Raw genomic sequence first — 27,454 nt, 5'->3', positions numbered from 1 at the left:
TGGAAGGTTAACTCTTTGATTTTTTTAGACCAAATAGAGAAATTTGTCAAAGAAATCCTCTATTTCCATATCTCTTTCTATTTTATGTAGAAGTCCTCTTCTTGCTACACAAGGTAGAACAAAATAGCCCGATCTAAGGTATCTAGGTTCATAGGCATTGTGCTAAGGTTAACTACCTTCTCTTTGCTGATGACTCGATCCTATTCTGCAAAGCTAATTTTGAGGATTGTGAAAATGTCCTGAGTTTATTGAATATTTATGAAAGCAGCAATGATCAAAAGGTGAATCTCAACAAGTCTGTTGTGTTCTTCACCATAATACCCCTGCCTCTACTTGTACTTAGTTAGCTAACTTGCTTAATATTGATCACATTGGAGCCCAAAATAAATATCTTGCTTGCCCTGTATGATCTTTAGATAAAAAAAATAACGTTTATCATTATTAAGTAGAAAGCTTGAAAGTGAATTCAGGGGGTAGAAACACAGTTTACTCTCTTCGAGTGGTAAACAAGTTCTACTTAAGCCTGTTAATGAAGTTATCTTGCTCTAACATTCTCGTGCTTTAAGCTACTAGACAACCTTATTTCAGGCACCAAACTTAATACTTTGCTTGTCCTCAAGCAAAAGAAAATAGAAAGGAATAGAATTGTATTAAATGAAGTGAGGTTAAATTCTTTTTGAAGTTCATGTCCTTCTAGGAAGTGGGGTTTAATAACCTCTGTGATCATCTTGGATTTTCTTTTACTTCAATGAGTTTTGCACTCCTACGAATGGATGATCCTTGAGAGTTAAGACTCGGATAGTACTATGAAATCCTTTTTTAAGCTTTAGATTGATCCTTGAATCCTTGTTTCACATCAGAGAGCTTTTCGGTTGACAACTCTAAATGCTCCGTTTTTAAGGAAACTCTTGATTGTGGGAATTCGATCGGTAATCCGACTGGGTGATGAGGCATCCCTCGGATCTAATTATCCGAGCCACTCCTTGATACGTTCACACCACAAGCATATAGTCAAAGATTTTAAATTTCCCGCCATCGATGTCGAGAATCTCTTTGGGTTTCTAAATGCTCTATCTCAAGGGAACTCTTGATGGTGGGTTTTTAATCGCTAATCGCGAACTAGTTGGTTCAAGTTATCGGGTGATAAAGCACCCCTGGGTCTAATCACCCGAGCCTTGGCCCTGTCCTTGGACAATCACACCACAGACACATAGTAGGGCTCTTTAACTATTGATCATCAGAGTTTTGCAACCTATGATCTTCTTGATTTTCTTTCTTTGTTTTGTTGGTTGCTATTTCTTTTCTCTCTTTCTTTTCTTTCTTTTTCAAGTCAAGTTCAAGGATATTTTCTTTTGATCATAAATCTCATAATATTTTTCTAAGCCTCATGCTCAGAAGGAATCATCTTTCCTTTTTATTCAATATCATCATTTTGTGGCTCAGTCCATGAAAATCACAAATATATACCACCATTATTCATGAAGGGACTTTATTAATAGGATTTAGCCTTCTTCCATCTAAGCAACTCTCCTTTCATATGATTAGAGTGCTTGGGAGGATAGTACAAGTAGTAGTTAGGTAGACAAAACAAAGGATAAGGCAACACAATTAAAGCAAATGCAACAACATAAAGCAAGACAAACAAATTATAAAAATATAAAGAGATGGGTAATAAAAGTAAAAAGAGAACTTGATAACCTTATTCATCATCTTCTTCTTGTGCTCCCCTTGGTTCCCAAATTCCTGCCTCGGATTAACTAGCTTTACCTTTTGGGTTCCAAAGGCCACGGGCTTTTAATTCTCTCTCCCTCCACTTAGCACACTCCTTGTTTATCCTCTTAACCTTCTTTCCACAGATGTGGGATATTTTTTCATACGGAGTGATGTTTGGGTGTGCTGCATTTTGAGCCCAAGTATATTAGTTCATCTTGGCATGCATGTAAAGTCGCCAAGATTCTTCAGTGTCATACCAAGCTTCATAGAGTGCCTTGTATTCTTGGAACTCTTTGTGATTTGCCCTCTACGAGGCCCTGAAATCTTGAAATTCTTTGTGATGGACTTCTTGCAAGGTTTTTTTCTCTTGGAACTCTCTCATAAATTGTGCTTGTTGTGCGAAAAGTTCTTGTATTATGGAATACATTTGTTGCCACTCTACTCCTTGTTGTGGAGGGACCCAAGATTGTGGTTCACCCTGATTGTGAGCTTCTTAATTCTCTTGCTCTTCTTCTTGAACTCCCTCGGCTTCTTCTTCTTGGGCCTTTTGATCTTCTTCTTGAACTCCCTGGACCTCTTCTTCTTGAGCTTCTTGAGGAGGTTGTGCTCTTACCTTTTCCATTGTCTTCTTAGTGATTGGGTTCCCTAGTAAAATCAGAATGTCATTCTCTATGAAAGTACCAGCCGTTTCACAGAGACGATAAATAATGCTAGGGAATCACAGTAGAGATCTTGAGCTTGGGTTGGAAGCAAAGTGGTATATCTCATTTGGAATTAATTTGTCAATTCTCACCTCTTGACTAATCATGGTGCAGTGAATCATGATTGCTCTAGCAACAGTAACTTCAGATCGGTTACTTATGGGTGAGATTGAACGATATACAAACTCCATCCAACCCCTTGTAATTGGCTTGAGCTCACTCCTTCTCAAATGGAGTGCCTTGCCCGAAGCTCCCATGATCCATTGTGCACCCGGCAAGGTAAGATCTCGGATCACTTCATCAAGTCTTGGATCATGCTTTTTTCTCTCTGTGTATGACACCTCTGATGATGATAAAGTTGATATTCTCAACCTAAGGATCCTCCAGACGTTCTCAAGGCTAAAATCAATTTCCTTGCCTCTCACAAGGCTTTTGTAGTTTAAAGGTCTTTCATCATGTGTTTGTGCATTGGTGAGGGATGCATTAGCATAGAATTCTTGGATCAAAATTTGTCCCACCCTTAGAATAGGGTCATAGAGAACTTGCCACCTTCTCATCCCAATTTGATCCATGATTTCAGGGTACTCCCCCCTTCTTAGATGCAAAGGTCCTTCAGAAATAATCTTCTTGTCATACATAGCAATATAAAAGAGATTTTCATGAAAGCTGGAGAGGAACCTTGTGGAATCATATGAAGCTGCCATTGGTTCCTTTCCCTTTCTTTTATTTAAAGCAGAGGCTTTCTTAGGGGCCATGATATTTGATGTATCTCACTATATCGAAACTAACACCAAACTTAGAGGATTTGTACGTCCCCAAACAAAGAAAAAAAGATAGAACGGAAAGTAAAAGAAGGAAGGTTGAGAGATAAGTGAATGGTGATGACAATGAAGTGAGGGATGTGGAGGCTACGGTGATAGTGATAAAATATGGTAAGAAGTTTGATGCAAGAAGAGATAAGGGATGGTGGTATTTATAGTAATAGAGAGTTGTGAAATAAATGGCGAGGATTGAAAGTGGGCATCCAAGGGATGCATGGAGGTGGAGGTGTGTCCAAGGGTTTAAAGAAGATAAGGACAAACATGTATGGATTATGGTTTGGATGAGTCATAGCCTAGGGAAAGAAGAACCAATGCATGTGCCTTGATCAAAACAATAGTGATAATGATGAAGCTTGCAGAGATTCTCTGATTCCTTGAGTGGTCATAAGCACTACAAACAAAAATGAATTCAAGTGATAAACAAGGAGGGAAAACAAATATAAAATGAAAGGAAAAAATATATGCATGAAGTACATAAGGTTAGGAGCTAGGGTTGCATATTGGTTGTATGCATGCATGGAAGCCACCACACTAAACTTAGGTTTGGTTGTCGTGTAAACAAAATTAAACTAAAATGATAATGCATGCATGAGTAGTTGAGCTTAAAAGGATGTCCCAATAGTGCACTATGCTGTATGACGTGGTACTCTAGGGCTTTCACATTGCACACAGCTTAATTAATGTCCCTGAGAAGTTGTCCTAGTTCATGGCATAGGACGCTAGGGTTTTCATGTGTTACATGAGAATGATTGACATCACTAGGAGTATCTTTTAATACATGGCGTGGTATGTGACAAGTTTCACGATGCACGTGAGGAAATCAAGTTCCTGGGATGCCTCTATGAGCTGTAGCGTGGTACGTGGTGTAATTCACGTGGCATGTGAATTGACAAAGGGTCCCTGGGAGTATGGTATGAGCTTGGCATGGGACGTAGCAATTTTCACATGGGACGTGAAATTCAACTTGTGCGTACGTACGGGTTGTGCGTATGCACAAATCCCTAAAATGCTCCCCTCATGCGTACACATATGTCGTGCGTACTCATGGCCTCCCTTTGGCGTGGGACGTGGAGTTTCTCATGTTGCATGTAGGGACTACAGAATGCCCTTGGGAGTGTCAAATTCAACCACATTGTTCGTGGTTGTTTCACGTACCATGTAGGGCCTTAACAGAAGCTTTGTGAAATAGTGGTGTGCCACGTGAAAACTCCACCACACCAAACTTAGCTTGGATCATGTGTCAACACACTAATTTCCTGCACCAAACTCATATGAATGTTCATGCATATTATGAAAGAAGATAGTAAGTAAGAATTAAGTAAAGAAAAAAACAAAATCAAATGATACTAAGTATTAGATTGCATCCCAACAAGCACTTCTTTAATGTTGCTAGCTTGATGGTTCACTCCTCTAGGTGAGGAGTTGTGTGGTCCTTTTACGATCAATCTCACATCCAAGATAATGCTTGAGCCGCTGACCATTGACAGCGAAAGTTCTCCCTGAATTGCCTTCCACAATCTCCACATGACCATAGGGTGAGACCTTGTTGATAGTAAAAGGTCCTGACCATCTAGACTTTAACTTTCCAAGAAAAAGTTTCAAGAAAAAGTTTCAACCTTGAATTGTATAGGAGTATTGATTGTCCAGGCTCAAAGGTCTTTGAGACTATCCTCTTGTCATGCCACATCTTGGTCTTCTTTTTATAGAGCCTTGAATTCTCAAAGGCTTCCATCCGACGCTCATCAAGATCATTGAGTTGGAGGAGCCGTTTCTCCCTAGCTGCTTTTGCATCAAAGTTCAGAAATTTTGTTACCCAATAAGCTCTATGCTCTAGTTCTACTGGCAGGTGACAGGCCTTGCCATAGACAAGCTGATAAGGTGACATCCCAATCGGAGTCTTGAAGGCTGTGCGGTAAGCACAGAGAGCATCATCAATCTTCTTGGCCCATTCCTTCCTTGAAGCACCCACAATCTTCTCCAGAATTCTTTTGATTTCTCTATTAGAGAACTCTACTTGGCCACTTGTTTGAAGATGATAAGGAGTGGCTACTTTATACTTAACACCATATCTCAGAAGAAGTGCATCTAACTGTTTATTGCAAAAGTGGCTGCCGCCATCAGTGATCAAGGTTTGGAGAACACTAAACCTACTAAAGATATACTTCTTGAGAAAACTCATCACCACCTTAGCATCATTAGTGGCCAAAGGTGCAGCTTTTACACATTTAGAAACATAGTCAACAACCACCAAGATGTAGTTGTTGGAATAGGAAGAAGGGAATGGTCCCATAAAGTCTATACCCCAAATATCAAACAATTCAACCTCCAAAATGGGATTCAGAGGCAATTCATTTTTCTTGAGCAAGTTGTCAGCTCTTTGGCAAGAGTCACACTTGTTTACAAACTCTCTCGCATCCTTGAAGAGTGAGGGCCGGTAAAATTTGCATTGAAGGACCTTTGTCGCTGTCCTTTCTCCACCAAAATGCCTACCATACTCGGAATCATGGAAATGCCAGAGAATCTGTGGAATCTCTTCCTCTGAAACACATCTCCGGATGATTCCGTCCAAACACCTCTTGAATAAATATGGATCATCCCAAAGAAAGTACTGGGCATCATGTTGTAGCTTTTTTATTTGTTGCTTAGTAAGTTCCTTTGATATTATCCTCCCGGCCTTGTAATTGGCCATATCAGCAAACCAAGGTGTCTCTTGAATCATAAACAAATGCTTATCAGGAACATTTCATGAAGGGGAAGTAAAGGTTCTTGTGCTTTCACTGGTTCAATCTGAGAAAGGTGGTCCACTATTTGATTCTCGGAACACTTCCTATCTCGGATTTCAATATCAAATTCTTGTAAAAGGAACACCCACCTAATTAATCTTGGTTTAGAGTCCTGCTTTGTCAAAAGGTACTTAAGAGCAAAGTGATCAGGGTAAACAATAACCTTTGAACCAACTAAATAGGATCTTAACTTATCAAATGTAAATACCACAATACGTAACTTTTTCTCAGTAGTTGTATAATTCCTTTGAGCTTCATTTAGTACCCTGCTTGCATAGTATATAACATGTAGAAGCTTATATTGCCTTTGCCCCAAAACAGCTCTAATTGCAACATCACTTGCATCACACATCAATTCAAATGGTGATGTCCAATTAGGAGGAGCAATAATGGGTGTAGAGACAAGCCTGGCTTTAAGAGTTTCAAAGGCATGCAAGCATTTATCATCAAAGTAAAAAGGTGCATCAGCAACTAGAAGATTGCTCAATGGCTTTGCTATTTTAGAAAAATCTTTGACGAATCTTCTATAGAAGCCTACATGACCCAAGAAACTCCTTATGCCCTTTGCATTTAAAAGGGGTGGTAATTTCTCAATTACCTCTATTTTGGCCTTGTCAATTTCTATTCCTTTGCTTGAGATGCGGTGTTCAAGAACTATGCCTTCAGTGGCCATAAAGTGGCATTTTTCCCAATTTAAAATAAGGTTAGTTTCTTGGAACCTTCTCAAGACCAAGGCTAGATGTTGAAATCACCCTTCAAAAGAATCACAAAAAACAGAGAAATCATCTATAAAAACCTCAATAAATTTTTCAATCATATCAAAAAAGATGGTAAGCATGCACCTTTAGAAAGTCGCAGGAGAATTGCACAAACCGAAAAGGATACAGCGGTAAGCAAAGACTCCAAAGGGACATGTAAACACTGTCTTCTCCTGATCATGAGGTTCCACGGCAATTTAGTTGTACCCGGAGTATTCATCCAAGAAACAATAAACAGCATGTTCGGCCAACCTCTCTAGCATCTAATCAATAAAAGGAAGAGGGAAGTGATCCTTCTTTGTGGTAGTGTTGAGCCGCTTATAATCAATACTCATCCTCCAACTGGTTACAGTTCTTGTAAGGATAAGTTCATTCTTGTCATTGGCCACCACTATCACTCCTCCTTTCTTAGGAACAACTTGTATCGGACTCACCCAGGAGCTATCAGAGATTGGGTAAATAATGTTGGCTTCCCACAGCTTCATCACTTCCTTTTGAACCACTTTCTTTATTGTATGATTAAGCCTCTTTTGTGCTTGCACCACTGATTTAGCATCCTCTTCAAGCAAAATCTTGTACATACACATTACTGAACTTATTCTCTTAAGGTCACAATAGTCTAACCAAGTGTTGTTTTATATTCCTTAAGCACCTTGATTAATGCCTCTTCCTCACAAGTGTTTAATGGAGAATTGATTATCACAGGATATGTCTTTGCCTCTCTAAGGAAACATATTTTAGAGAGGGAGGTAGGGGCTTTAATTCAAGCTTTGGTGGCCCTTCTTCCTTTGAAGGAATATATATTGCTTCCTTGGGTGGTAGGCACTCTTCAATTTCACCAACATCAACTTCAACAGAGGACTCAAGTGATTCATTAAGCTCTTCCTCTTCTAATGCATCTTGCACCAATGGATCAATGATGTCAATTTTCATGCAATCCGCATAATCATTAGGATGCTGTAGAGCTTTAAATACATTGAGCATAATGTGTTCATTGATGTGTGAGCATCTTGTACCTATTTTCTGCTTATTTTCTAGTCATTTTTAGTTAGAACTTATTAAGTTTTATTATATTTTAGTACAAAAATCCTCTTTGGATGCTACTTTGAGTTGTTTTAGTGTTTTTATAATTTCAGGTAAAATTTGGAGCAATTTGGCAGAATTTTGTGCTAAAAGGAAAAGATTTAACGCTACCCTTCTAGGCGTTAAACACCTAGTTGCTGTTTAGTGTCAGCAAGCCTTACGAAACAAGAAGCTTTCTGCATCTTTGGGCACTAAACGCACAACTGGCGTTTAGTGCCAGGCAATCCAAGCCAAGCCCACATCAATGAAGCATCTTCAAGTGGATTTAGCTTTTATTAGTTATCTTTTATTTTATTTTTGTAATTTTTAATTAGAAACAATATCTTTTGGTTTTAGGATTTATTATTTTATTTTAGTTTAAATCAAATTAGGTTGGATATAAAAGGAAAAAGATTCACCCTTTAAGGGGATCTTCTCACTTCCGCATGTTTAACTTTTCAGAACCCTAGTTTTCTCTGTAAGTCATGAGCCAGTAAACCTCTTTGGTTAAGATTAGGAGCTCTGTTTATTTCTATGGATTAAGACTATTACTTTTCTATTTTAATTAATGTATTGATTCAATTTCAAGGATTACTTATGTTCTTCATTTTATGAATCTGGGTGGAACGAAAGTATGACCCTTATTCTATTTGCGTTTTTGTGACCCTTGGAAGAGGACCTCACCTGAACAACAGCTTGAAAGTAAATTCCTCCTAAATTGCTAATTACTTGAACTAATCGAAATACGTGACATACAATCCTCTTAACTTTGAGTAATTAGGGTTTTTGTGGCCATAAACTAGATTTGAACTTAACCCTCTAATCGGAATCAAGTGACCAACACATTGGCGGTTGATGAAGATTAGAGGAGACTAAATCACTAAGACATTAAGGTTTAGTCAATTACAATTTGTCATGAAATGAATCTTGCATGATTTTGGTAAGAAAACTTAACTCGAAAAAGTAAACATCTCCGATTTAACTGTTTTCTCTCATTGATTTCTCACCAATTCTCTTATTTGCTTCATTTACTCTTTGATTTACTATTTAATACTTTTGGAAACCACAAAACCAACTTTTCTGTCTGTTTAACTAAACCAATCAGTCTACCATTGTTGCTCAGTCCATCAGTCTTCGTGGGATCGACCTTCACTCACTTAAGGTATTACTTGGATGACCCAGTGCATTTGCCGGTTCAGTTGTGAACATTCTGAAAATTTGCATCATTCATCATTCACTCTCAATGTTAATTCACCTTTTTGAACATCAATTAATGCTCTCCTTGTAGCAAGGAAAGGCTCCCCAATATAATAGAGTGACATCCTCTTCCATATCCAAGATGACAACATCCGCAGGAAATATGAACATCCCCACCTTCAGCAATAAATTTTCAACAACACCTAAAGAAAATTTAAGAGAGCGGTCAGCCAACTGTAAAGAAATTTGGGTAGGTTTTACCTCTTCAATTTGGAGTTTGTACATCAAGGATAACAGTATGAGATTGATGCTAGCTCCAAGATCACACATGACTCTCTCAACAGTCATCTCTCCAATGGTACAAGCAATTACAAAGTTTTCTGGATCTTTTAATTTCTTAAAAATGTTCTTTTGAATTATGGCACTACACTCATTTGTAAGCACCACAGTTTCATTCTCCCTCCAATTTCTTTTCTTAAAATTCAACTCCTTCATAACTTTGCATATAAGGGCATTTGTTTAAGAGTTTCAGTAAAAAGAATATTTATTTGGAACTTCTTAAAGACTTCCAGAAACTTAGAAAATTGTTAATCCTTAGCCTCTTTTTGCAATTTTTAAGGGTATAGATTTTTTTGGCTTATATTCAGGCACATAGATTTTATCTTTTGGTGCATCTTTGGAGGCTTGAATTTATTGCTGTTGAGTAGAAGGTGTCACGTGTTCTTCTTGCAATTTATCACCCTATGGAGCATCTTCTCTATTCTTGCCAATATGAGTTTCATCTTCTTCCTTTTCCAATGTATATGGTATCTTATATACGGATACAATAAAATTTGAAAGTTAATGTTTGGTACTATGGTTATGGTGTTGTATAATTTTAAAGGTTGATGTTTGGTAATATTGTTATGGTGTTGATGTGAGTAAGAGTTAGTAACTCCCTTCTGGAGAAGAATCTATTGTTTTGAGAAGTCACTCCCATTGAGAGAGAATTCTCTTCTGTTGAAAGACCGTAAAAAAAATTGGTAAGTTGTATTATTCATGTTTTTTTTACTCAATTTACATCAGGTTACAATAAAAAAGATCACACTTTAGGGAGCCCATACACAACCATGAAAATAGCCCACTAACCCAACTTAATTAACAACTTCATTATTCCTAACCCAACTTAATTAACTACTAATTGGTCGAGTGGTCAGTTCACTCGTCCGCTTAAACAAGTATCGGGAGTTCAGATCCACGACAAATTAATCCTTAACTTGTCGGGTTGGAAAATACCATTTAGGTAAACGAAAAAAAAAAGTTTGTGCGCGGGGGTTGAAAAAAACCGTTTAGGTAAAAGAAAAAAAAAAGTTTGTGCGCGGAATGGGAAACGGGAAAACCAACTCCCCAGTCTGCTGGTCAACATCCACGCGTCACACTCCCATCAAGACATGCCTTGACATCATTGCATGCTCACGTCCTGAGTCAGTAGCACAGGATTCCCAAAATTACATTGCATGGGAAATTGGCTATAAATTGTAGTGCTTGCTGTGATTTATGAACTATTTTTAATTTTAAGGGATGTACTCAAATCGCCTTAGTCAAGGTTAATTCTGGTTCTCATCTTAAGTCGTCATCCCTTGATGCGATTTATGGTTGATTTAAAATCATTAAGTTACTCTCACCTAATGTAATTTATGTGTATATTGGTAAATTATTCTATTTCACCAATGTGATTTACTTTATGTTTTGTTTTTGTTTTGTCTATATTTTGCTTTTTCGATCTTAACAGAAAGTGTCGACTAAATTTGTCCAATGATCTCATAAAATGAGCTAGTGTAAATGAATGGAAGCTCTCTAATTTATTAAAATTAATCCTATTTATTGAGAAAAAAAAATCTTAAACTAGTTGATATAATTTTAGAATTCAAGTAAATTTGCACCTCAAATAATTTTGGAACATAGACTTCAAAAAGACTTGTACTTTAAGTAGTCTTAAACTTCAAACAAATATAGACATCAAACATAAGATAAATTGACTGTCAAGCCTAACTCATTTTTGTTTTCTCTAATTATGGTATGCTTCATGCATATATAATCTTTGACTTTAACTATTGAATTCTTTCTAACATTGACCATTTGTGCCAAATTTTTTGACACATCAATTTTTAGTTTTAGCCATCTATTTTTTTATTTATATTTATATGTATTAAAACTAGGATTACTTGCTAATGATTCATCGTTAGACCACTCATGCTAGATGTTAGAAAGTTAAGAGAGAACATTAGAAAAAAGATTTGTGTATATTCAAGTTGTATATAATAATACAATATAAAAAAATATTTATAAATGTTAAAAAAATCGAAATAATAAAGACGTAATAACTTATAATAAATATTTAGATATGCTAAATAATTCTAATAAATACTAATTGATTCTAATATATTCTAACACTAGAATTAAAGAAATAAAATTATTTAACACTTAAAAATATAATCCAATCTCAATACATTCGATAAGTTTTCGTACATTTTTATTGAACTCTATTTTCCCACTATTGACCACAATATCTTCAATATAGTTAAATTCAAACATAGTGATGGTTTTAACTTAATCATCTGTGCCACCCTTAGAATTTGATGTCTAAAATTCGAGCTTATAGCATCCGTAAAGAATGCAACCTTTTATATCCTAGATGCGATTTTGAAACACTAAAGTCAAACAAAGTTACATCCTTGTTTAGTCTAGCGGTAAGCAATATTAGTGACATAGTAGCAAGCATACTCGATTTAACTCTTAAAATTTTTTGATATTATGATTTTAAATGAATCTACCAATTTTATAAAATTTGTACTAAATCTGACGATTTTACGATTTAAATCTTGTTAAAATTTTACGTTTTACGTTCTTAATTTACTTGTTCGATTTTATGTAAAATCTCGATTTTTTCTACCTTGGTGATAAGTGATTAATCCAACACAGAGAGAGACCGAAAATTACGAAAAATTCTTAAGTGTTCATACTGCAAATTATAATTATTGCACTAATCTATTAGTTGAATGGAAAATCATTAAATCATTAATAGTTATTTATAATAAAGTCATTTTAATATATGTGACATAAATTAATTGGAGAACAAATCTTTTTATTTACTACCAGAGTAGCTAAGAATGACTCGAAATCTACCAATCGAACAAGCCACTTAACTCCTTTGCATTTAACTGTTTCCAATGGAAATAGCCAACAGGCCTCACCTCAGCTTTAGAGCCAGCCAAATTTTAAAAAGAATGTGTCTCAACAGAGTCACCCAATATTCAGGGAAACCTGCTTTTTTCTTCTTCTGTTATTATGTGAAGATTTCCTTTCTCCATGTGCTCTGTTTGATTACTCAAACTCCATTGTTGGTTTCACAGTTGATGATGAATGGGCTCTCTCGAGGTAGCTGAAAATCCACTAGAAACGATATCAATATCGTGAGGAATTCACTGGTCTTCTCCACATTTAAGGCATGCCCTGCATTCCTAATTAGTACCATTTGTGCATTCTCACCCAAATGCCTGTGTTACCAAATGCAATGCCAATGAGTATTATATTTAAAAGTGGTCAAATTCTTAAATAAGAATAAGTTCAATGGACAATGCTCTAATAACTCTTAAATAAACACCTAACTTGGTCCTTAAAGAATTCAAAACCGGACACTTTGATTTCCAACAAATTTTTATTCACTAGAAATCCTCGAAAATTACTCTCATTGGACAGATTTATCCTTCTCTCGTTGGACAGATTTATCCTTCTGTCAGCTTTGAAAGGAGACTAATTTGTCTAATAGTAATATTTTGGAACCTAATGGTTTTATAATAAAAATAGGGACTTATTTGTGCAACATGTATATTAAAAGTTTGATTAAAAGTATCAAATGGACCAATCCGTCTAACGAGAGCAAGTCTCGAAGACTTCTAGAGGATAAAAATTTGTTAGGAACTAAAATATCTAATTCAAAATTTCTTGGAGACCAATTTAGTGCTTAATCTTTATATTATATCTACACTATTATATTGCCTTAGTGCATCAAGCACCAAGCTTGACTAGAGGCATTTAAGGTTTTTCCCAAAATCAGCGTTTCATCTTTGGCATGATCACAATAAAAATGCCATCCCACTACACTAAGGATATTTAGCTTATTTATTTATACATCATATCAATATTCTTTTGTGTCTAAATATGACATGATAAACTTGTATCTGTATAAGAATTTCAGTTAAAACTGAATAGGTAGAATAAGAGAGTTCATCAAATATTAACCTTTTCAATCGGTAACCAAGCTCCAAAGGGAACACTTGATCATGCTCTCCCCAGATAATTAACGTAGGCTGCAGTAGAAGATGAAATTAAGCCTTCTACTTTAGCTTTTAGTATAGGAAACTCAATAATCATTGAAAAGAAGAAATGATAAACAAGAGCCAAAGATATTATGGTACTAAAGGGGAAGTAGAGATGAACCTGAGAAATCCTGGGGATGTCACAAAGTTTTCTGTCCTTTGCAATGGCTCGGATTAGTTCTCTCCGTTCTTCTACATAGTCCCTGCACATTGCCTAACAAAAATTCACCCATTTAAGAATACTCCAATCCTTCCTACTCATATAGATGAATTGAAAACAAGACTCAAGTCTTTAGGTCTTGTTGGTCAAAATAGTAGCTGAAACATCATCCAATTCTATTATTTGCCATCATATTTTACAATTCTTCTTTTCCTTTTATCCTATACCTAGTTAATGATCACCTAAGTTTTAGTAAGTGAGAGTTTAATTTTGACATATTGATGGTATAAAACTATTTTACACAATTCTAATTACATCGGTTCTTTTGAATTATTATTCACGCGGTAATGGTGAACAATAGATAATTTTGCTTAGGTAGCGATAAATAATTAGATAAACATCTAAAACCTCTTTATATAGTACATCAAAATCAAATTCAAATCATAATAGTGCTGCAAATTTGAGTTAAATTACTTTCTCAACCTCAAGGAACTAACGAGGAGCTAATTTGAGTTAAGTTTCGTTCTAAATCATGAAACCTATTTTGACTCACTAAAACATATGAAGACAAAAAGTATGAGCATTACACCGTTTTATGCTAGACTATCCAACTGTTCCACGCAAGGCTAAGCAAAACAGAGTCCCAATTCCATTTGTTTGGGGAATCCCAGAAGAAACTATTTAATTTATTACAGTTGATAACTAACCAAAACCAACCAATCAAACACCCATATAGGAAAATATTTTTTTTCTATTTTTGTTTTGGGCCCTTGGAGACAGGGTGGTTTGCAATTTGCATAAAAATTAAGTGTGAAGTAACAAAAATACACCAACCAATATGTCCACAAAACAAAAACGAAATCTAGCCATGCAATTGAGATAAAATTAATTACACGTTAACATAATATCCTAATTAAGGAGAGATCACGAGTAAGAAAAATTAATTACTTTTTAATAATTAAGGGAATGTTTAGAAAAATAATTAAAAAACTATATCATTACTCTTATCTAAAACATCCAAATAGTTGAAAAATTATACAATAATGACACCCGAATTTAAGATTTTAAGATTTAGAATTAAAAAATACCACTCAACTCAACCTCAATAATCCTAGCCATATGATAAATTAGCAAAATTGATGAAATGGAGGAATGATATCCAATTCATCACTTTGCAATTGCATTGTTTGTGACGTGAATTTACACTTCCTTCACACCACATTGCCTCAAAATTAAATCGATATATTTACTATTTAGAAAGAAAAACAAGGGTAAGTTAAAGTAAATAAGAGGGGGGTAAAAAAGTGTTACAGGCTTACATCAATGAAATCAGAGAGGAAGCAAGAAGGCAACCAAGCAACAGGAGGAGGCCTAAAGAACGTATATCCAACAAGCTCCCTCAGCCTCTCCGGACTCTGAGGCACCAAAATGCAGGCAGCTTCTTCCAAATCCGAAACAGGAAACAACCCTTCTTTGATATCTTTCTCTTCCATGCATACTCCCGAGCAGCACACCACCACTCTCTCCACCACTTCCTCTCCGTACATCGCCGCCATCCGGTACCCTACGAACCCGCCGTAGCTCAGCCCCACCACCGTCACCCGCCCGACCATCCCGTTCGCCTCCACCACCCGCATCACGCACTCCGACTGGAACCCCTCGCTCCGTTCGGCTCGGCTCGTGTGGGACCCGCCGAAGAACAGGAGGTCCGGAACGTACACGTTGAAGTGTGGAGTTACGTGTCGGATGACGTCACCCCATTGCCAGAGCGCGTTGGCTCCGAGCCCGTGGATTAAGAGGAGGTTCGGTTTGGAAGAGGCTCGGGTTTTGGGGACCCAGCAGTGCATGACGGTTCCGTCCCTGAGGTCCATGATGGTCGATCGGAGACCCGAACCTGTGAAGGCTGACCGGTAGCACCGGTTTCTGGTTTCGGTCAAGCTAAAGCACATTGTCATGATCAGGTACCGGTACAATAGAAGTGTGTAGAAACTGGAAGAAAAGTAAACCAAATTTTCAAAATAATAATAATAATAATAATAATAAAAAGAAACTGTGGATATGGAAGAGTAAGGCTATTATTATGTGTTGATCACATATGCGAACAAGACACTTGGAAGTTTAGTTGGGACATAAATCGGTAACTGAAGGTTATTTTGGTGTTTTAGTTTGTTAGTTGTAGTTGAAGAAAGGGATTGGACTTACTTGTGTTGTTATTAGAACATGGATGCTACTGGTGGTTACGTGGTGAACCAAACATGTTATGCTTGTGTAGTTTGTGTGTGAGCGGAATCTATAGCGATGACAAGGGGAAAATGAGTGGGACAGAAGATGATGATTGAGGGGAAATGAATGGATTGTTTGATTTCGGAAGAGAAGAAAAAAATAGAAAATGGAATAAAATAAGAATCACCAGTTCATGACATGTGTTCACTCGCTATTTGTACTTATGCTATTTGTATTTACTAGGATAAAAAATGTTGATCCATTATAGAAATTTATTAGTAATTGTCGACTGATACTAATAAGTAATAATTATTATTTTTAATTTAAAAAAAATTATATATAAAAATTTATTGTTAAGTGTATAAAATTATTCGATCATCTATTTTTCAAAGACCCAATAGTCTTATAATGTTTCTAGTCAATATTAACAAATTTTACTTAAATATAAAAATTATTATATTTGTATATTTTAAACAAATATTGTTATACTTTATTACTATTATACAACTCAAAAAATTAAAATTTTAATAAAAATAATTTATATTGTAGCGACACAAACAAAAATATTAACTAAGTATCATTTAGTTATATTATTAGACTCTTAATGTATGTCCCGTGCTACGTATAGATCATATACTTAATCTACTTTATTATATTTATAAAAATATCAGGTATTTAAATGTTTTTATTAAACTAAGTTTATCAAATTGTTAAAATTTAAATTTCAATCACACTCCTCCTTTTTCACCTCTTTCTCTTTTAATGTCATTATCGTCACTACCGTCATCATTATCGTCGTCGTTGTTGCTATCACCGTTATCTTTGCTGCTGTCGCTGCCACCGTTGTCGCTTTTTTCTCCTCCTCTTCCTTTAATATCATCATCGTCGCTGCTGTCGCTGTTACCGTTGTCTTTTTCTTTTTCTTCTTCTTTGTAAATTGGATATATCTTTTTTATTTAGTGAAATTGAAAAGGTATGAATGTCTTTTATATTATTTTTCTATGTTTAATATTTGTGTGTTATATGTGTGAATTTGTATGTTATGTTGAATAAAAATATGTGCTATGCTTAAACATCTGTGTGATGTAATAAACTAAAATTTATTTAATGATTTTTGATAAATTAGTGTGAGTTACCAAACTATTAGTTTCGATTACTAACCAAAGAAGATGTGTTGGGTGCACTCATAGATTGTCATGCCGCACTCTTTGTGGATCCTAACCACTAAAAAATATTAGAACTGCACATCAAAATTAATAATCATGAGCCATGATGACATACTTAAAAAAAGTATCAACAATACCTTTCTATGTGTGTGTGTTTTTGAAAAATGGAACCCTAACATTGACTTGCAATGAATGGTGATCGGTTTACACACCATGAAGAAAAAAGAAAGAAAAACATAAACATGTAACAGAACTCAATAAAAGAATATACACATAAATTTTGGTGTAGCAAAAAATTTGTGTGTTTAGCTTCAAAATTTGTGTTATAATTTAAAATTATGTACTATGTGCAAAAGTTTGTGTGATATATCGATAAATTTGTGTTATGTGCCAATTTTTGTGTGCTATACTTCAAAATTTGTTGTTATGCTTCAAAATTTGTGTGTTCTCTAACAAAAATTTGTATGCTTTAGAAAGTGTAGAAAGACTTGTGTATGTAGTGTAAGCTCTTTCAATTGTGTGCTAGTGCTACGTTTGTTTGATGAGACACAGACACTAATACATAGACACGGTGGTACACGTCTATCGTTTGTTTGCTGAGACACGAATTTTTGAAAGACACGGTGACACACAAACATACATAAAATATATGTATTTGGTGTCCTTAAAAAAAAATGAAACATGGAGACACATTGATGAGACACAAATATTTACTCTTTTATCTTTAGTACATCCTTATTCCATTGGTGATGATATAAAGATAAAATTGATATTTAGTTTATACTGTGTCTTGTTCAGTATTACCAAACACAATAAAAAATTTGTGTATCTTTGTGTATATATCTCTTTGTGTATTTGTGTCTGTGTCCATGTATTTAAAAAGATAATAAACAAACGCAATCTAGTAGAACACTGGAACACGTGTCATGTGTTTCATTTTTCATTTTGAGAGTGATTTTTATTATAATTGAATCAACTTAGTTGAAATTAGTTACAAAAAATACTTATACATATATCATCACTCTTATATTTATATATAGTTTGTTTAAAATAAAATTAATATATATTTATTAAAAGGATTAATTTACTTAGTATACATAAAGATTAAGTAATTAATTTACTTAGTATACAAAAAAACTAATGTAGTTAATATTCTATAATATTTTAGTTTACATTAATTTATATATTTTTAATTTTTTTTCAAATGGTAATCTCTAAAATATATTTTAACTAAATTAAAAAAAAGATAAATTAACTATTATGAAAAGGTAAAATTAATTATTTAAAATGCTTTTTTAGTATATTTTTTATTATTCATGCTTTATAAATTTATTTTATTTTTGTTTTTAATATATGTGAAAAGGAGCGCATGTATGAATAAAAAAATCTTTTGCACGTTGCACAAATTGAGTTGTCAATATTCTTTTATAGATAAAATATATTTTTTGTTTCTGAAATTTGTTAAAATTTTTAAAATTATCTCTAAATTTTGTTTTGCTTCAATTTTATTTCTAAAATTTTTTATTTTGTATCAAATATACTTCTAATGTTTAATCTAATTACATAAAATAAGTATATAAAATTTAAAATGGTTAATATTAATTTATATGTTTTTAATGGTTTTTTTTAAATGAAAATTTTTAGAGCACATTTTAACTAATTTAAAAAATAAATAAATAAATAAATATGTTTTGTTATATAAAGATAAAATCAACTATTGAGATTATTTTTCTTTATACATTAATAGACTATACTTATTTAATATTTGAATTATTTCTTTTAATTTGTATCTTATTCTAAGTTAATATTTAATATATAAAAAATATATTATCTAATCAATATGCATATGAATATTATATTATAATTTATAAGTGTAACTTGAATAATTGAAGTTAATATTTAAAATCCTAAACATATATTATTAAGCAAATTTATAAAAGAAATAAATACTACTATGTATCTTAATATATTGTGTGTCATTTTAAAAGACGTTAATATTTTAGTATAAAAATAGATAAATAATTATATTAATTAAAATATAAAAATACGTAAAAAATACTATTTGTATATTAAATGTTTTTGGCATTTGTATAAAAATATAATTGTTATTAATTAATTACATATTTAATTTTTTTAACTAACAAAACAAATCATCTGTATATATTGTTAAGAAAATATTGATGTCAAAACAGTATTTATTAAAAAGATGTCTATACGGCAAAAATAAAAAAATTAATCATTTAATACATTTTTTTAAATATTTATTATTAATAAATTCATAAATATATCTTATTTTTTATTATACTACATCCTGTTCTACTAAAATTTTGAATAAAATAAAAGAACATTTGAATTATTGTGTGTCATGATAGCAATTAAGAGAGTGTGTTTCATTTATTTGTTTAATTATTCTATAAAAGAGTGCTATATAAAATCTAAAAATAAAAAGACAAAAGTACTACCTATTAAAGTAATAGTAATATACATCACCATCATCACGCACACAATTCTTAAAATTAAAAAAACAATTATATATAAGATTAAATATTATTTTTTCATTCTATAAGAATATCATTATTAATAACAAAAAAAATAGTAATTATAAGAAAAATAATGGATTAGTGAAAAGAAAAGAATTTTGATATGATCTAATCTTTATATGACTCTCGGATCCTCTGCCTATTTGATAGAATTTACAAAAAAAAAATCATATACTCAAATTACATAAGAAAGTAATCATATACTCAAATATAAAGATGTCCATGGGGTGAATGAAAAGAACCATCGTACTTTTGTGAGAGGAAAAGTCTTGGATTTTAGTCCAAGAAGTATCCAACAAGCCTTCCAGTTGCCACTTGCTGAGCACACTTTGACTTGCTATAGTGATGAGAGGGTAAGCTGAAACCAAAATTTGGATCAAGTTCTTGCTAAGATTTGCCTTCAAGGAGCTCAATGGAGGTTGGGTTCGAATAGTAAACTGAACTAAATAAAGAGCAGCGACCTCATTCCTCTGACTACGGATGGTTGGACTTTATCCGGAGGTCTATTATGCCCACTAACAACCAGTCGGAGTGCACGATAGACAGTGCTATACTGATTTACTGTATCATGGGCAGAAAGTATGTGGGTGTGCAAGAAATAATTGCACATCAAATATACAGCATAGCATGCAACCCCTCTTCACATGCCAGACTGGGATTCCCACACCCTATTTATCGTCTCTGTGACGCCTCTAAGGCGAAGGTAGAGAATGATTTTTCTATTTCAGTTGAAAGACCAATCACCAAGAAGATCATGGAGTATGTGAAAGAGTATTAGAGGGTCCAAAGAGGAGAGCAGGCCGAGAAAGAGACTCAGCAAAACCAGCCTCCCATACCTCAGGGGCATTAATTTCCACCTAAGGAGTATTGACAGCAGCTCACTTCCTCTGTTGAGCAGATGAGGATGACACAGCATAGTCACGGCATCCTTCTCCATCAGATTGTGGCGGAGCAAAAGACTTAGTGCCATGAGCTTTTTCAGTTGATGCCGGATTTTGGACGACTGAGAGAACCATACGGACCACAGCCTAAGGAGAGAGACACCCACCGTGATGACTGAGGTGGTTTAGTTCCTTTTTCACTTACTATTTTTCTTTCGTTTCTATTATGTTATATTCCTGTTTTAAATTCAAAAGGAAAGGAGTATGAATGATTGAATGAAGACAGTAGGAAAGCGGAGATTCAGAAGGAATAACGCATCTCCATTTGCTTATCTGAAATTCCCACCAATGAATTACATAAGTATCTCTATCTTTATTTTATGTTTATTTATCTTTTAATTATCAAAACTCCATAACCATTTGAATCCGCCTGACTGAGATTTACAAGATGACCATAGCTTGCTTCAAGCCGACAATCTCCGTGGGATCGACCCTTACTCACGTAAGATTTATTACTTGGACGACCCAGTGCACTTACTGGTTAGTTGTGTGAAATTGTGAAAAAGAGTAGAGATTACAATTGTGCGTACCAAGTTTTTGGCACCATTGAGATCACAATTTCGTGCACCATAAATCACTCAACCATTGTTGCTTGATCTATCAATACTCGTGAGATCGACCTTCACTCACCTGAAGTATTACTTGGTATGACCCGGTGTACTTGAAGATTAGTTTATGGTTTTTGAAATCCGCACCATTAGGCGAGAAGGTGGAAGCTTCTCGGTTTGATATATCTCCCTGTAAATGTCTACAAGAGAAACTCGGAATGGGTGTAATTATGATACCTTCAAGGTTTTTTCGAGTTATACCCCCTCTTTTTTTCTTAGTTTCTTTGTCCTTTTTTCGATGTGGGTAGGGTAGGTTGGATATTGGGAGAAGCTCTCGAAGTTGAAATTTCTCTTCCATGTTGATGTATTTTTCTGTCCGTTCTTGTACTTCGTACAATGTAGCTCGGTGTTACTCGGATATGGATTAAGAGAACGACCCCCTTTTTAAGGCCATTAACTAATCTCATTATCACTGCTTCAGTAGGTAGGTTTTGAATCTCCAAGCATGCTTTGTTGAATCTTTCCATGTAATCTCGAAGTGGCTCTCTGACTTCTTGTTTAACTCCTAGTAAACTTGGGGCATGCTTTACCTTATCCTTCTGAATTGAGAATCTAGTGAAACTTTCTTGCCAGGTCATCAAAACCAGTTACCGACCTGGGGGCTAAATTATCAAACCATTTCATCGCGACATTGGTCAAAATTGTCAGAAAGGCTTTGCAATAGGTAGCGTCGAAGGCATAGGCCAGGTACATCCGACTTTTGAAATTGTTAAGGTGGTGCATCAGGTCGGTTGTTCCGTCATAGAGATTCATGTCGGGAGTTTTAAAATTTCTTGGGACCCTGGATCGCATAATCTCTTCAACAAACGGATCTTCTCCTCCCAAACGGCTTTCTTCCCGATCTGCTCGATTGCCCCATTTTCTGAGGTCAGCTTCTAATTGTAAGAGCTTTTCTTCCAACTCTTTTTGCCGTCATACCTCCATTTGCAGTTCTCGTTCATCCTTTCTATGTCCTTTAGCTTCCAGCTCGAGTTGCTCTAATCGTCCACGGTGCTCGTGACTAAGCCTAGTATCTCTGTTGGATGGAGAAGTTCCTCATTCTCGAGCGAGTGGATCTCTGAATGGATCTGCCAAGGCTAATGGTTTCCAAATGTTCCTTCTCCGTGAGGAATGTGAGTTCTCTCCCGAGGTGGGGGTATTGCAAGTGTGAGGTCATCACGGTGGGGCTCTGGTTCTGACTCAGATGCTGTGTGACCGTCTTCGTATTGGCCATCCACCATGATCAATGGTTAAATCTTCGTTCTCCAGCAATGGAGCCAATGTTCTGAGAGTTATCTGAAACGTTGATTTGGGCTTGAGCGTGAGGCCCACTCCTTCTGAGGCAGCATCCGACTTGTTTAGGTGCTGAGGTGTCACCGTCCGAGTTCCTCGTGAAGAGGAGGAGGGGGTAGTACTTGCAAAAAACTCCAATGCTTAAGTTAGCAAGGACTTTAGGCAGAGTTTTAATAGAATAGAATGTGAATATATTTGAGGAGTGTCAGTGTATTTATAATAAAGTTAAGAACCACATTTTGGAGTAGTTTCCTTTATCTTGAGAGTTTGTTAGAATCTATCGTTTAGTGGAGATAAAGATAGTAGGAGAGATTCGTGGAGACAGTTACTTATTTGGATAAGTGAAACTGCTCCTTGTCGTCGTGTCCGACCTCTTTAAAGAGGTCGGGTTAATGGTAGAGGCCACCCTTTTTGGGTGGACATTTTTGTCCTTATTGGGCCTAACTCTATGTTTTGGGTCAAGGTCTGAACACTAACCATATTGCCCTTGCCACTATTGTTGTCATAACTCCTCTTGCTGTCCCCGATTTTCACCCGCTATAGTTGTACCTCGAAAATGAGGAGGTTTCATCAAGTTTAGAATCAGATTAGAGTCTAAAAATTAAACCGGTAAACATTTGGAGTCGAAACTTAGTTAAGACAAATTCGATTTCACCCAATCCCATATACACTCCTATATTTATATAACTTAATATCTGTTCCAACTTCTCTCCCACCCAAAAAAAAAAAAAAAAAGAGGGGAGAGAGGAGGGGTGGGATTTGATCCAATTTCAATATTTTACATAATTCAATTAATTTATTCAATTTTTTCTAAATTGCACGATGACCCCTTCGGATACAAGTTACAAGCACAAAAGACACATTGTGCCCGTAAACAAAAAGCCTCCAAATAAGTGTGGCAAACAAGTCAAATTAACAATACTCTTTTTTATTATTTAATTTTTTTTGTCTTATGAATTTTATTAATTATTTTTTTAGTTAATTAGACATCAAATTATAATTTTTATTTTAATTAACTTGATATCAAATTAACAATACTCTTTTTTTCAAATTTTTCTAAAATAAAAAAATCTTTATGGCACCACGCAACTTGCCAAACAAGCTTTTAAAATAAAATCCTCCACATGAAGTGATCAAACAAAATTTATGTGTGAATGATCTCATAGTAGACATAATATATGATAAAACTTTCGGATCATTTGATCCATATAATCATTTGATCCATATAACCAGCCTCATCTAGCCTCATCTAGTAGGAACAACTGAATATGCAAAGACTAAGAGTCCTTGGAGAATAATAATCTTGGGTCTAAAATATTGCCACAAAAGAGGGGAAAAGAAAAACGCAAACCTAATTGCCAAATCAATGCACATCATTGCTTCAATTTAGTCACATTTCACCTATTACAACCCTGCAAATCAAGCTGTCCAGCTACGACACAATTATAACTTGTGAAGCAAGGCTTACCACAATTTTGGGTTGGACAAATTCAAAATGCAAAACAATTCATAAGCTAGACATCAGTAAGTTAATAGCAACAAGTATTGTGTTGAAAAACAGGAAAGCTCATGTCATGATCTTGGCCGATCTAACATAAAGACTATCCACAACTTTCCCAATATTGGAAATGGTTTCCAAAGTTGCAGGATATATGGCATCTGTCTTGGGGTCATCAAATATGATGAGGCATCCGGCACCTTGATCTAATGTCCCAGCGAACTTCTTGTCCAAGATCATCTGGGATAACTTCCGCTCCACGTGATCAATAGGTAGTTCAATGAGCTCCGCAATGTGTGCAATCTCAACTCTTGAGAATGGCTCAATCAACCTGCAAAGATTCTGCTCGAGAAGGGTATCATACAGGGATTGCAAGTGCCTATGCACGATTGGGTCTTCCTCCAACTGCACCTTGTAGTCTCGCAGAGTAATCTCGAATAACTTCAGGGAGCGCTTAGAATGAGCATCTGCAACAGCTTTCATTGCATCCAAGTCAGGGCCGACATATTGCAAACCTGCTTTAGAGGATATGATTCCACCAACGTCATCAGCTTGATTCACCATGATCTTACATAACAACATGTATTTCAGGCTGAAAACAGCCTTTGGATCTTCAAGTGCATTGAAGGATTCAAAGGCTTCAAAGAAATAACTATATGCAGTTTTATAATCCTTCTCCTCAGCATGCAGTATTCCACTCTGCAGATCTATGGCACCTTGCTGTGCCGGCGGCACATAAATAGCATTTGCAGCTGTTCTTGCTGCTGTGAGTGCAGCTTTTGCCTTTGGAAGGTTCCTTAATGAGAAGTGTAGCTTGCTTTCCAGCAAGTCTATGTCTACAAGTAGAAGCTTGTCATCTAATCTTCTAACCTCTTTGACCAAGCTGGAGAGTAAAGTCAAAGCTTCTGAAAACTCCTTATTTTCCATCAGAAGTGCTGCAAGCCTTGCCTCAACTCTCTGCCTCAAGAACGTACGCTTCTCAGCACGAGTCCATTGCACCATTTCTTTGCAGAGTGCAATTTGAAGAGCAGATGTCCCTGGAATTTTAGCAACTGCGTCAATTATTCCCCTGACAATCTTTGCAGTTTTTGCCTTAGGGATCAAGGAGAAAAAGGGCCTCAGTTGTGTGAGAAGGCTGCGCAGATCCTCCCCCCTATTCTCTTGTCTTAGAAGGTCAGTAAGGTTTGTGATGGCCTGCTCTTTCATACGCAAAGCTTCGGATGAAGAAGAAGGATCCTCGAGTACACGGTAAAGAATGGAGATTGCTTCAGATGGGTTTTTGGCCTCCATTGCAAGAGCAAGTGACTCAGTTGTTGCAGCAAGATGAGATGAAGCCATGGCTCCGGTTTGGACAAGATCCTGCATGAAAACATTTATAACTTGAGTGATGGGAGTAAGAAGCAAAAGTTGCAACTACTTTTGCTTTACTATCATTTAATCTGTGATTGAGTGAAAAAGCAAGTAGTTGCAAATGAATGGGTTTCAATAATTTTTAAGATTTATATAAGCTGCCTGTCTGACCCTTGCATGACTTGTTTGGTTAAATTTTTCATTCTATAAATTAAATTGGTTACAGCAGTGAAATATATAATTTTTTAGTCAGTATGGTCCATGGTATTATGCCATACAACATTATCGGCCACAAATCAGACTATAAAGAACCACCATACCTAAAGCGTGGCAACTGACAAGGCAGACATCATTGTGACATTACAAGACAAGTTTTCAAATAAGAACAGCCAAAATTTCTTCAAAACAGGTGGGTTCAGCTAATGGCAGTTTTTCAAATTATCATAAAGTTTAACCAAATGCAATATAAAGTATCATCACAAAAACAAGGTCAAATTACACTCATGATTCACCCCCTCAAGGTTTGATAAAATAAAACCCAACTCTCCTATATTTCTAAAACCATACATTGACCTCTCCTGAAATTTAGGTAATAATATTGTTCGTACACGTGTATTTTGTAAAATATGAAAAGGTTGGTGTCATTTGCACTAATAAAATAAAAAAATAAAAATCTTTATCAGAAAATTTAAACTCACAAGAGATGAAGAGTGAACAAGAGAAGTTGTCATATCCCAACCCCTTACAGAGAGATGATGTGAAAGGAGTGATGAACCGAGCTCAAAGTAAGATAAAAAAAGAAAACATATGGTTGGTTACGATGTGGAAAAATCAGCCATTCTTACAGATTCCATTCTCCAGTGATTTTTCCCTGGAGTCTATTCTTGTTTTCATTGAATATGGATGAATAATTAGAAAGAAGTTTTTATTACTGTTATACTTATAACGACCAGCATATTAACATCAAGATGGCTACGATGTAAAAAAAATCAGCTGTTATCAATCCAGCAGACATATTGGTAAAATGATCATGAAACACCATACTGATGCCAGACTAAAGCTGCTAAGCAATTCTGCAATGGAAACACACCTCACTGATTGCAAACACCCTAAACCATACTCTTAAAAGGCCCCTCCATGGTATATGACAAACAAAGAACACAATCTATTTGTTCAAAAAATAAGATTGACAAGATTGCCTTTCATGCGCATCTAACTCTGGATCCTTAATCAATACACGAGTGACTTAGAGTTGCCAATAAAATTGGAACAAAATCAGCAGCACAATCAACATGTAGCAAAGAAAATATGCAACAAGAGCAGCAACAATAACACAGCAACAAGAAACAACACCAACGCACAATTTCAGAAGCAGTTTTAACAATTATGACAGTAATCACAAATAAATAACCAACTAAAAGAAAATTCAGAACCACTAACTACAAGAAATGTCAACATTCATCCTTACGATTTAAACAAACACTTCTGCGTGTGGCACTAGATTTCCGTTTCTATCTCACAGCCATTCTAAATTCCTAAGTATAATCATATGAAGCCAATAACCAGTACTATACAAGAGTATCTAATTAAACGCTCAAGTAGTGGAAACATGAACAATCCCAAAATTATGAAAAAAAAAAGCGAATTTCCCTAAAATCCAGAAATAAGGACAAACGAAGCTACTGTTGAGTTCTAAGTTCTAACAAGAAATACAAATGAATAAATAGCTTCATGAAATTTCGCAATAAAAATAACAGGGAAAAAATGCAACCTTGGGGTCGGTGACGTGGGTGTTCTTGCGGATCTCGGACGACCGTAGAGAGAAGCTAAGAAACGGAACGGACGGAGCAATAATAAAAGGCAACAACCTGAGACAGAGAAGAGCGGTGAAGAGGCACGAAGAACAGCACTGTTGTGATGGAGCACGAGGAAAGTTGGCGACAGCTGCGTCTCCGATGCAGAGAAACAGAGGAGAGAGGGGGATGACGGACGAGTGAAGTCGGTAGGGTTCGGATTTATAACTTTGGCGAAACTAAATTAAATAGTCAAACAAGGTCAACGTCCATTTTGCCAAGGTACCACAGCAAAACTTAGGAATTTACTCCACACAAAAAGGGTGTACATGGGCTTGGCTGAGTCTCCTAATTTAGACTCGGTCCAAAATTAAAATATATATTGGACCTATTTTTTATATTTTAGTTCGATTTTAGATTTAATAAAACCTACATACTTTTTTTACCGAAAAAAAAAAACCTACATATTTTTGAATTGGATGAAAACTAAATAAAAATTGGATAAAAATT

The 27,454-nt window shown here is 35.3% G+C and overlaps 2 protein-coding genes across 2 annotated transcripts; both read right to left on the bottom strand.

The window, feature by feature from the left end:
- Positions 1-12,070: 12,070 nt before the first annotated feature.
- Positions 12,071-15,937, bottom strand: LOC130941883 (uncharacterized). Its single transcript, XM_057870511.1, has 5 exons — positions 15,756-15,937; positions 14,873-15,542; positions 13,515-13,607; positions 13,317-13,384; positions 12,071-12,571 (listed from the first exon to the last, which is right to left on the bottom strand). The coding sequence occupies exons 2-5, from the start codon at positions 15,506-15,508 to the stop codon at positions 12,403-12,405; spliced, it is 966 nt and encodes a 321-aa protein (XP_057726494.1). The 5' UTR covers positions 15,509-15,542; positions 15,756-15,937; the 3' UTR covers positions 12,071-12,402.
- A 7,658-nt stretch (positions 15,938-23,595) lies between these two features.
- LOC130941071 (26S proteasome non-ATPase regulatory subunit 11 homolog) lies at positions 23,596-27,174 on the bottom strand. The gene is made up of 2 exons (XM_057869451.1): positions 26,923-27,174; positions 23,596-25,160 (listed from the first exon to the last, which is right to left on the bottom strand). Exon 2 carries the CDS (start codon positions 25,137-25,139, stop codon positions 23,871-23,873), a length of 1,269 nt encoding a protein of 422 aa, XP_057725434.1. The 5' UTR covers positions 25,140-25,160; positions 26,923-27,174; the 3' UTR covers positions 23,596-23,870.
- Positions 27,175-27,454: the final 280 nt, after the last annotated feature.

Source organism: Arachis stenosperma, chromosome 7, assembly GCF_014773155.1.
Source record: "Arachis stenosperma cultivar V10309 chromosome 7, arast.V10309.gnm1.PFL2, whole genome shotgun sequence".
Classification (NCBI taxonomy): Eukaryota; Viridiplantae; Streptophyta; class Magnoliopsida; order Fabales; family Fabaceae; genus Arachis; species Arachis stenosperma.
This window is presented reverse-complemented; position numbering and strand designations above follow the sequence as displayed.

Coding starts and splice junctions, on each gene's coding strand:
- LOC130941883 (XM_057870511.1), bottom strand. CDS start 15,508: ATGACAATGTGCTTTAGCTTGACCGAAACCAGAAACCGGTGCTACCGG. Junction 13,608..14,872: donor TCCTCTCTGATTTCATTGAT/GTAAGCCTGTAA, acceptor AATTTTTGTTAG/GCAATGTGCAGGGACTATGT. Junction 13,385..13,514: donor ACATCCCCAGGATTTCTCAG/GTTCATCTCTAC, acceptor CTTCTACTGCAG/CCTACGTTAATTATCTGGGG.
- LOC130941071 (XM_057869451.1), bottom strand. CDS start 25,139: ATGGCTTCATCTCATCTTGCTGCAACAACTGAGTCACTTGCTCTTGCA.